Raw genomic sequence first — 12,030 nt, 5'->3', positions numbered from 1 at the left:
AGCCAAGGCACCCTGAAAGGAACAAAAGAGAAGAGAAGAAACCACAACACATCACTCACCCCCCACAAGCCAGCCAAGCGCATCACACAACCCAGCACAGGGCAACAGGCAAGTACCAACACTGGCAACCAGACATACCAGGCGCACCACCAGTGCAGGCCCCGAGCTATCAGTCACCCACGGACAGCCGCGAGAAACCAGCATGAGGCAGCAAAGGCACAGTGCACCGGGGAACCCCAGCACCAAGGGCCATACCAGGCCAGAGAGATGGCACAACACCAAGCCCCCAGGCGAGAACAGAACCCCAGAAGAGGCCGGGAACCCCAAGTGCCAGACGCAAGCCGCAAGAAATGCGACAGACACACAGAAGAGCAAGGAAAAGATGAACGAAAAACACCCATCGGGACAAACCCCTTGGGAGGCAGATCTCACACAACACCGTTAACCCCCACCAGCCAGCCCAGGCACAGTCCACCAATGCAACGCCGGGCAATAGGAAGACCGGAAAACCAAAGAGAGAGCCACTAAAGGCAGAGAGACAGTAAACATATTCCAAGAATCAGGGTGGCAGGGGACTCCAAAAGCCATAGCCAGAGAACCAGAACAGGAGAAAAATTATATGCCGTACTCATCCCCGAGGCAGGCAAACACCATATCACACCACCTGCCCCCACTAGCCAGCCCCAGGACTGACAACCAACTCAGCTCCGGGCAGTAGGCCATCCAGAAACACCCCCTGAAAGAGAGAGACAACAGAGACCCTAATACATTCCAAGAAGCAGGGAGGCCGGTTTCTCAAAAGGCCAGCGAAAGAACCAGGATCGCTATGCAGTACTCACCCCCGGGGAAGGCAGACACCATCACACACCACCTGCCCCCACCAGTCACCCAGGCTCCCTCACGAGTCCAAAGCTGGGCAACAGGGGATAGCCAAACCAGCCCACCAGGCACTCCAGGGACATCACCAAGGCTGGCCTGAGTCACCCCACAGCGGTAGCAGCACGACTCCCAGACTGGTCCTGCCACAGGAAGAAGCGCCCTTTAACCCAGAACAGACCGAGAGGACCAGCGCTCCAGCCACAAAGGGCCAGCCACCCACAAATGCGGCTCCTGGCAAGCCCAGCAGACTATGAGCCACTGTGCAGCAGCACGTCGCGGACAGCCCAGCCGCCTGACGGGATCCTGAGAACACTGCAGCGTGAAACAGCAGCAGGTAAGTACAACTAGCAACCACATGCAATTCTGTCGGCAGACAGAAAAAAGAACAGGCGGAATGCTTGATAGGTACTGCCTATGTATTCCCAGTGGGAGGGGGTGCAGTTAGGTGTCCCAGGATTCCCCTGTTTTTTTTTCTTTGGTGGAGATGGTCATCTCCAATTAGTAAGGAATGGGAGAAGGATTGGAGGGACCGGGGCGGGGGCGGGGGTGGGGTAATAAAGGTTCAGGAGCAAGTAGTGATGTGATTTTCTTATTACAGTCATATTCTGATGTCAGAACAAGCCTGAAAAAAAGATTACAAATGCAATAGGAAGTTATGCATTTATAATCTAATCCCAATTATTTCATAATCCGTTAATTCTAATATAACACACCCAGGAAGAGTCAAAATGCACACAATCTAACACACTTCATGCCATGAACCATTACAAAGCAAACACAAGGAGATAATGGACGGAGCGCTGAAACTTTTCAGACAATAACCCCCAGTCACAGATCTGGGTTGAATCCATCATCGTTCTTTAGCTCACTTCATAACCCCAGTTCAGACATAGCTATATGCAAATCAGTCTTGACCCTGTGCCTAATGGGAACAGTCCAACTGGAACTGCCAAGCCATGTCTTCCCTGGACCGGAAACAAGCATCCTGGGACCGGTTTCGGGCTAACAGCTCCCATCAGCCAGGCTAGCTTGAATCCAGTGGGAAAGTGAGCAAGGGACCCACGTCTGGGCATGCCCTGCCAACTCCATGCCACTGGAATCAAGCTATTCTGGCTGAAGAGGGGTGAAACCCCGAAACCGGTCCTAGGATGCTTGTTTCCAGTCCAGGGAGGACCTGGCTTGGCAGTTCTGGCTGGACTGTTACCATGAGGCACAGGGTCAAGACTGATTTGCATATGGCTGGGTTCAAATTGGAATGGCATGGTGAGCAAAAAAACGATGGATTTAGACCCAGATCTCTGTACTGGTGTGAATGTATGACATTATTCTGCATTTTGTCCATCAACTGTTGTTTTTGCATGAACCATTACAAGACATTTTACAGCCATGATATAATTCAGGAAAATCAATATAACACTAATTATATAACCCAGATGTTGCCAACATTATTCACCATCTACATCCACACAAACAGGTGCTTGCATAACATAAAATGCATTTGTAATTTGCACATACACCACACAAGTTATGTTCCCACAGAATAACAGATGCTTATCATTACTAAACCCAATAGTAGAAATATTATAGACCTATGGAGGATGAAAGAATTAGTCAAACTCTAACTTTGACCACTGAGTCAAACGCAGATTCGTGCAGTGGATGGGTCAGTCCACTGATGCTACATGTAGAAAATATCCCATCAGTTACAACCCCAACATATAACACCTACTTTGAATGCTTCTCTGTATGCTCCCACGCTTACTGTTTCATTCCATCACATTTCATCTCATCTACCTGTACCAAAACCACAAACCAAAAACGTCCTCCAGGCCTGCCAGTCTGGTGTCCATTTTATGATATAGTAACCACAAAAATTCAAACTGCCACTGAAGAGAGACTATCAGAAATCCTGCATAATGAAGCTATACCATAGTGACAAAAAGGCTGAAAAGGCAAACCAAACTGGACTGTGAGTAGTTTATTTGAAGCCCACATTGTCAAGAGTGGCCACATAGAATAATCTCCTACATCTACTGTCTCAGAAAAATAATAATTTTATAATTTTTTGACTGTGAAAATTCTGTCAGACATTGCTGAGTCTCCAACAAAGACAAGGCCTAAAATAAAGCACACCACAACTAATAGTCGGCAGAGAGTGTACCAAACAAAAAATAAGATTTGAATTGTACAGGTTGAAAATAAAAGAACAAAACAATCCATATGCATTAGAACTTCTACACGGTCTACTGTTACACACATACCCTCAACTGGTTCCCACACACAAAAACACACTGCTGATCACCTGGATCTATTCAATACCCTCTCAATCCTTATGGACAACACTTAAGCATGGATGCCCCTGAAAAAGCATGGGACAAGATGTAGAATGAGGATGGTGGCCCCAACAGTGGAAGTTTATTGCCTGTGTTCCTGTTTCTGAAGGGTGGAGAGACAGACACTGAAGTGAGGAGGATGGTTTACTTTTTCTCCTGATCACTATATGTGATCATTCTTCCGGCACTGGATGAGACACATTGTAGAGTGCAGAATGCCGCTAAGGGGTGCCAGTACAGAGCCTGGAGGCCATGGAGTAAGGCATTACCACCTTCAAGATGCAAGCATACCAGGGCTTGAATAGTAGTTCTGAAGTCGCTTTCTGTAAGAAACAGCTTGATTTTCTTTAGAAGAGATAGCGAGTGGTCGGACCGCTGCCCGCTATCACACCAGTCAGGAGACCACCCGAGAGGCAAGCAGCGGTCTGACTGCCTGATTACGATATGACTGCCGTGCTGGTGGTCAGGGGAGTGCTCTCTAACACTGCAGCTTGTGCTGTGGCCCAGGGCTGCAGCACAAGCCACAGTATAAAAGAGGCCTTTGAGCACATCCATTCACTATGCGCCATGCACCATGTGGTGCGTGGCACACAATGCATGGATGTGCGTTGGGGCACTGCATGTAGCGTACGAGGGACAGGGGCCGTGTTTGGGGCCCCCAAAATCCTTTTCTGAAAGACTTTTCAAGGCGGTGGGACCACCATGAGAAGCCTGTCGGAAAGGGACATCATAATCCTGACGACGGTGCCTGCCTCATCACCGCCTCTTGTCTGGACTACGATTCTGACCACTGTCCCCTCGGGATCAGATGATCCTGTCAGAGCCGGCGGTCTTTTCCCAAGAACTGTGTGGTACGACTGTCTGCATTGTAATGCAGCGGTCGGACTGATGGCCTGTCTGTCAGGGGAAACACCACCGACGGCTCAATGTCATTGAGTCAGGCCTGTACTGTATCTTGTTTAATGTTCTCTGCAAATAACAGGAATTCTGTCTTGTTGAGGTTGAGCTTCAGGTAGGTGCTTGACATCAGGTCTAGATGATGTGGAAGCTTTGTTTGAAGCTTTGGATATCTGAATGAGAGGATACTTTTAAGTAGAGTTGTGTATTTTTGACACGTTGGTGAATCTTGATGCAGTTATCTGTGAGTAGAGGAACCAAGTGGCTCTATGTGTAGGTTGAAGATGATAGAGGCAGTATGGAGCCCTGGGGGACTCTGTAAGTGGTATGGATGTGTAAGAGCTGGAGGTGCCCATGTGAACAAACTGGTGCCGGTTGGAAAGGGGGGAGGAGAACCAGTGAAGGACATTGCTGGTGAATCCCATTCGAGACTTCAGGATGAGTATGAGCGTGGGATGGTCAACTGTATTGCCGGCAGCTGAGAAGTCCAGCGAGGTTAGGAGGTAGGGTGATCTTCATCTGTGGTCAAAAATGCATTGTCAATAATGTCTAAGGTAGCAGTCTACATGCTTCAGTGTGATCTAAAGCCAGGCTGATAGTAGTGCAGGAGATGGCTAGAAGCAATGTGGTCTTGGAGTTGAAATAGACTGCTCTTTCTGTGATCTTGCCGATGAATGGTAGGCAACTGATGAGCCAGTAGTTGGAATAGTCATCGAGGTGTAGTGTTGGTTTCTTTAGGAGAGAGAGGATCTGGCCTGCATTGAGAGCTTCTGGAAAGATGGCTTGAGTGAGAGAGGCATTGACAATGGAAGGTAGGGTAAGAGAGCATCCCCCTAGAGAGCTTTGATGAAGGACTATGATATGTCATCAAGACCTGGGAGAGATAGGGCTTTGAAGGCTGATCATTGCTGCATTCTATGGGGATGGGTGGGTGTAAGAATTGAATGCGTCTTGGTGTCATCAATGTGCCAACAAATCTTCTGTATTTTTCACTTAAGAAGAGGTTGATGGCATTGCACTTTTCGGTGGAGTAAAAAATAGGTAGGTCTAGCAGGGAGCTAATGCAGTGCTTGATTTCTCGAACAGTGTTCTGCTTCTTATGTTAGTTTCATTAATGGTGAACATATCAGCCTATCAGGGCTCCAACGTTCGTCGTGATCATACAAGCCCAGTTAGAGATTGTACCTACTTTAGTGATGGTCAGTGGCTCACAAGAGGTTGCATCTGTCTTACTTGCCAGATGGCTGCAGAAGCCAGGCCTGAACCTGAACAAGAGCACCAGGGCTGCTGATCCATGCAGGACTGAGACTAGTTAGCCATGGCAGAAGAGACACAGGTGGTTCTTGACAGATTCTGTGGACTCCTTCCAAAAACATCAGACCACAGCCTGCAGGTTGAAGTCTAAGCCAACAGAGCTGCACTAGTCCAGAGTGAGGGACTCAGAAACAAACTTCTTTCCTACTACAACATCAGGTGTAAGAGCAAGTGAAATGCACAAATTGACTGTACATTTGACTTGTGGGGCACCGGACTCTTAACCTGAGCTTGATTCATGCTTCTCCTATTATTGATGGGGTACAAGCTTATCAAATGTCACCAGGGTGTGAGATAGCACTGAGGGAAGTCTGCGGGTGCAACACAACAAGGAAGAAACATAACCAGGATCAATGCGCTTTACCCTGAATTGAACTATTTAGTATTAAGGACTGCTGTGAGAAAAAGAAAAGTAATTTTGTTTTCAAAAACGACAAGCAGTGTGCTGGGCATTGAAGTTATTGTGTCTGTTGGTTGATTGTTAAGTTCTAAGCTCATTATCCACACATCGCCCCGAGAAGCTGTTGAGTGCCTCATTAGACATAGAATGTTAAGTCAATGGTGTCACGTCTATGCATTAGTCACTGGTAAGGTGTGTACTACCAGGTCCTAGTCACAACCCTCAGTAGATTGTAAAAATACCTTCCACTTTTTCCTGAAATGGGCAGACTGGCACACACCATTAGAGCAATACTTACAATCATTCTGAGACTTGAGCCGTTTGGGAGTTACCCGTACATTATACATTCTTCAACAATGCATAATGTCTCGTAATTTTCACAGAACCATCTGGAAATAAAGATCTCCAGTTTATAAATTAATTGTATATAACAGTACATGACAACTCTTCACTATCTGCACATGAACAGTAATCCATTGAATAATGTTTTGAAAGGATATGCTTTAGTTTTCCTAACACATTTTGTCAAATAGACTCCGATTTAAGCCACACCCTGTTTGTAACATATGTCTGCAACTCACACTAGTTGATCTCAGTCTCAACCTTGTTCAAATGAAGTACTGTTTGCAGTTAAAACCTTACTGATAGTTAAACTGGTCCCAAACTATATGTTAGTATACTGAATCAGACATGTCTCCAGGACTACACTATTTCTATTTCATACATACGCACATGTACATTAGAGTCAATCAATTCTCTATATGTTTGGGGGGCACATACTGCCTACTTTGTTTTCTAAAATTATCTAGTGGTTTATAGAATAATGTGAGACTCAGTAGCTTGAATAATGTTATCAATGATGTAATTTGAGATGCCATCAATGGTGTCATCAATTATATAATTTAGCATGTCATGAGTTATGTAAAATGAGAGGTCATATGTAGTGCTTTGCGGGGTTCAAGTTAAGTTAGCTCACTGAACTATAACTGGCGTATTTTAAATTTCTTTGGTTTTAAACGTTAGTTTTCAGCTCATTCATTTTAACACCTAACTATAACATTACTTTAACCTTTTTTTTTACAGTGAAGTTGTAGGTCTTTTTTTACCTAAGCTAAAGTCGTATTACCATACCTAACTATAACTTTACATTAACCCTTGCTTTTTTCAGTACATTTTGGTTTTTTTAATGTAAGGGAAGATCAGATTACCATACCTAACTATAATGTCTCTTTAATCTTTGTTATTGTCAGTAAACTTCTGGGGTTTTATGATCATATTCAGCCAACACCCACGCTGCTTATGGTCTTTGGAAATTCACATCAGGCATTTGGCCAAGCCCACCACCCCCAACAGGTGGGCAACCTACCACAGCCTGCCCTCTTTGGCCAGCTTGCAGCCACTGCTCCTCCTGCCTGCCCTCCGTTCTCTGTCTGCATGCACCTGTCCACTCTCTACTGTCTTTCGTGGGCAACGTGTGGCCCCTGCTGGCTTGTCCTCTGTGGTCAGCTTGCTGCTGCTGCCCGCTCCCGCCTAAACTTGTTTCTCAATCTGCCTGTGCGCCCCCTACTGCCTGCCCCCGCAATCAGCTTGCTGCCCTTGTCCATGCTAGTCTACCCTCCCTAGTGAGATGCTGACCCTGTCCCTACCCTCTACTCTCCATATGCATGCCCCTGCCCAATCCCTGCTGCCCTCCACACCTCATTGTGCTGTCATTGGCCCACATGCCTAAACTGTGGGGTCAGCTTGCTGCCCGTGCCCTCCGTTCTCTGTGTGCATGCCCCTGCTCCCTCCCTGCTGGCCTCTGTACTCTATTGAGATACTACTGCCCCTCCTGCCTGTCCTGCAGAGTTAGCTTTCTGCCCCGTCCCCCCTGGACTCCTTTCTTCATGTGTGTACCCCTGCCTCCTTCTTCTGCCCTTCTTGTTCTATTGTGCAGCCACTGCCCCTCCAGCCTTCCCTGTGTAGCCAGCTTTATGCCCCTTCCCCCCGCCCCTTGCCCTCTGCTTCCCATGTAACCTTTTTTAGCTGTGTCTCTATCGCAGCCCCCGGCTGACTACAGAAGCCGCCCGAAGACGTTAGGTCCTCAAGGTATGGAAAGAGAAGACAGACAGAGAGACCTTCCCCTTCTTCACCCCAAACCTCTGAAATAGGCTTTCCCTTCACTTGGAAATAGCCTATCGTTCATGAACCTCATCAAAGAACTTAAAATCCTCATTTTCTCATTACAGCTGCCCGCATCCCCATTAGTTCTCCTCCGTTGTTAATAAACTGTGTTTTTAAAAAAGTAGTCTTTTTTTTTAAAAAGTGTCCATTTCTCTATTAGTCACACAGTTGCAAATACTGTTATAAATGCCCAAACATTGTTTCTGTAACCTGCAAGCATTGATACATTCCCAGTCACATATAGTCCATTAAGAGCCATATAACAAATGATTACATAATCTATCAACACCCATGTAACACACACCGTTGATAATGCGCAAGGGCAGCAATGTGATACATTACAAAAAAGCATAACCCAAAAACATCATTATAATATCCCTCAACCATGAAAATAACTTATCAACACCATTGCATCACACCTTGATATAACCCATTAATATCACACCACACACATGCCGGTTTGAGGCCCCAACCCTCTTTTGTAAGCCAGGTTATACCACTTGAAGAGAAGTGGTTACTTGGTTGCTGGTGGGTGAATGAGGGGTTATTGGGGTAAATGGCTTTGAAGAGGGCTCTGGTGTCCTCTCTAGAGCTTCTGCTCACTTCACCTCATCATTCAGGTGCTTATGATGTTCATTTGAAGGCAGGGACCGTAGGGAGGGGTTTTGGTACTTACTACTGGAGATTAACTACTTCCTATAATTCTACCTTCTGGGATCATCCATCATTATTTTCTTCTCCATAAAGGTTTCTAATGGCATTTCAGTCAGTGACTTTCCTGAAATATGTATGAAGCGTTCTATAAGGAGGGCACTCCTTTATCCTCAACATTTCAGTACTCTGGGACACCTTAAGGTTTTTTGGGGCCCTGGGCAAGACAGATGGGGGAAAACTGATTATTTTGTATTTAATTCTCTTACCCTGCTTTGTCCCTCCTCTTCTCTTTCTGTGAGTGTACTTTTCTGCCAAGACCTTGATCTCTGGTTTTGCAAAGTAAGGGAAATGGGAGCTGGCAGGAGGCTGGTGGAGAGACAGGAGAGGTAGCGAGAAACAGTCAGAGCAGGAGAGGTGAGATTGAGATAGGTAAGCTACATGATGGAGAGGTACAGGATGGTGAAAGGGAAACATCAGAGAGTGGCACATTGAAGGGTGAGGTGCAGAGGCAGAGGTAGCTACATGATTGGCAGAGACCCAGGTGATAACATGAGTGACAGGTAGAGAGGTGCGTTGAAAGAGAGGTGAGGTAGACAAAAATGAGGTGAAGTAAGGAGAGAGGTGTGAGACAGAAAGCCATGTTAGGCAGAGAGATCGGTGCAATGTGGGAGAGAGAAGGCACAAGGTTTTCAGAGAGAAATGGAAATGGAAAAGTGAGGATAGAGAGAAGACCTGGGGTTTAGTGATTGGTGAGGTAGAGAGACAAGCTATAATAAAGTAGAGAGATAAAGAGAAACGAAGTTAAGAAAGGTACATTTGAGAGTGGAGAGATAGAGAGGGAGTAGACAGAAGGAGGTGGAATAGGAGAGAGGTAAACAGAAGTGGAGGGATAAAGAGGGCTAAACACGGAAGGGATAGACGTGCCAGATTGAGCGGTGGGTGATGGAACCAGAGGTGGACAGGTAGCTAGAGAGGTGTAGCATGGCTGGGTGGATACACGACCAGAGGTAGTGTGAGAGAGGCAAAAGAGGCGGATACTGCCCTGATTGCCTTATGAGGGGGCCTCTTGGAAGGTGGGGAGCCTGGGTAACCGCCCACTTCCCCCTTGCCTTAAAACGTCTCTGTCAGTACGGAATGCAACATTCCCTCAGGCACCTATACAGCCCAGGCTCCACTATTGGACCCCTTCTTTGTAAAGCGTGATGTTGCTACCTGGAGGTAGGTGGGTGTAGCAAAGATCAAATCCACCTCACACCAAGAATTTTATTATCATGCAAGAGCATGATAATTATCCTCAAACATGAGACTGGCCATTAATTACAACTCATTCACAATAAAACACATCGAGTACGCCTTAAAACACTTTAAAATGTCTATTAATGAATCAACACTGTTATAACATAAACACAGTTCAAACATGGTTTAGTCTCTCTACAAGATAACACACTTCAATATATAATGTTCTCTGCCAACAGCATTATAGCTCACACCAAAGATGATATGATCAATTAAAACCATTATAACATGCTCCAGTCATAACATAAACCCTCCAACAGAAACAGAACACATCCGATCATAGTAAAACCCACCAAGGCATTTATTACATAGCTCAAATAGGATATGCGGTATCAACCCTATTGTACTATATTAAATCATGATAAAATCCACCATTATATTTCTCACATAACCCATACATATTGTAATTTAACATCGTTCTAAAAAGTCGCCATAAAGATGAAATACATCAACCAACATTTAAAACCCGCTTCACATAAAATAATGCATCGCAGCAGTCATAACACGTCGCAATTATGAAACAGTGCATCAAAAAGCACCATAATTGCCCTAAACATGAAATAATAAACACCCATATAAACAACCGATCAATGACAGGAGTTTTCACCATTGTTTAAACAACCCTCAAAAGTCACACGAGCCACTGAAATGCCTACAAATTACGCCCATTGGAGCATAATCCAAAATGGGGCCCCATCACACAACAAACATGACATCATCTTGCTATATAATAAAATCAAATACCAAACACGAAATAACGCACGTCTCGCATGAAAATGAAATATCAGCACAACACGTATACAACATTCAACCACCAATGCCTCTACATAATACACCTCAAAGCGCCTCAATAATTCAATCCAACCCTTCAGCTCGCTGCACGTCAGGTCCGTTTGCTCGTTCTAGGTCAGGTGCATGTGATTAGCGTGACCTTTGCCTCGTGAACTGCATGCTAGCAAAGAGCTTCAATGGATGGGAGCCTCGCGGCATTTTAGGCCTCTCTGTGGCCAACACTGCTCAGAATAGCAAACACTTGTAACGCTGCAATACCTTCTTCTCCACCAGCTCCAGCGCCAGCCGGCTCACCGTTCCGAAGTTGGCCTCGTTGGGATGCAGCGTGAAGGATTCCCGGGACATTCCGATCTGGAGCTTGACGGATATTTTGCCGAAGGCTTGTATTTCCAAGGCCATTTTGTGTTGTCCAAGAGTGACTGACCCTTCGGTCAGCCGAGTATCTGAGGTCCAGGACCGTCCTCTCCCGATGTCACCCTTCGCTAGGCAGGCACAAGGACTTTGAAGCCTCGTTCTTTAGAATCTCCATAGATTCACACTAATGAGAGAAGTTGGCGCGCGACCTGTAGAAATCCCACAAAAACATCGAAAGTGAATCGATTCTGATCTACCAAACTTGGCCTTGAGACTGACAAGCGGTAAATCTGCGACTTCAAGCATCCATAAACACCTCTACAGCAGCCAGCGACATACCCCGCGAGAACCGCCCAGAAGCAGGCTCAACTGAGTCCACTCGACGCACAGCAGCAGCATCCGTGGGAAGGAAGCCGACAAGGAACGCGAAAGAGCAGACCCTCCGTGCCAGTCAGGCTGACCGGCTCCGTGCCGGGGAGAGCTTCCTCACACCGACAGCCTCCGAGAACCCTCTGCTGACAGACAGGAAATTCAAGTTTTAACACCCTGCTTCCTCCACGAGCCCGGGCTTTCATGGCGACGTCTGCTGCGGGCTAACCCTGCAGAGAATCAAAGAGGCCCGCGGTTATCTCTTCACGACAGAAACGTACTGCTTGTTTCATCTGTTTTCAGTGACGACCAGAAATACTTTTCGTGTTTTTGAATTGTTTGGTGTGAAAAGAATGAGAACAAGCTGAGGTAGGGAACGAACAGTCGTAAAAAGTTGCTCTATGAAAAGAAATCCAGATGATGCAAAATAACAGCTAAATTACACTTTTCTATCCAACAAAATAATGATTAACATAAAAGGTTTGGCCCAGGAACCCAACATTTTTGTTGTTAATAACGAGTGGTTCAACGTTGGCTGTATAATTCCAAGCAACTAAAAGGGTCTACATTAAGCAGACC

General features: G+C 46.0%; 1 protein-coding gene across 1 annotated transcript in view; it reads right to left on the bottom strand.

Moving 5' to 3' along the window:
- The window catches only part of LOC146798204 (serine/threonine-protein kinase D3-like), a 508,587-nt gene extending 497,185 nt beyond the window's left edge, over positions 1 to 11,402 (bottom strand). Inside the window, exon 1 of the mRNA XM_085625489.1 lies at positions 10,987 to 11,402. Within this exon, the coding sequence (XP_085481615.1) occupies positions 10,987 to 11,127 (141 nt within the window). The 5' untranslated portion in view covers positions 11,128 to 11,402. The remainder of the gene's footprint in view (positions 1 to 10,986) is intronic.
- Between the last annotated feature and the right edge of the window lie 628 nt (positions 11,403 to 12,030).

Source organism: Triturus cristatus, chromosome 9 (genome assembly GCF_964204655.1).
Source record: "Triturus cristatus chromosome 9, aTriCri1.1, whole genome shotgun sequence".
NCBI lineage: Eukaryota > Metazoa > Chordata > Amphibia > Caudata > Salamandridae > Triturus > Triturus cristatus.
Note: the sequence above shows the minus strand (reverse complement) of the source record. Positions and strands in the feature narration are given on the sequence as shown.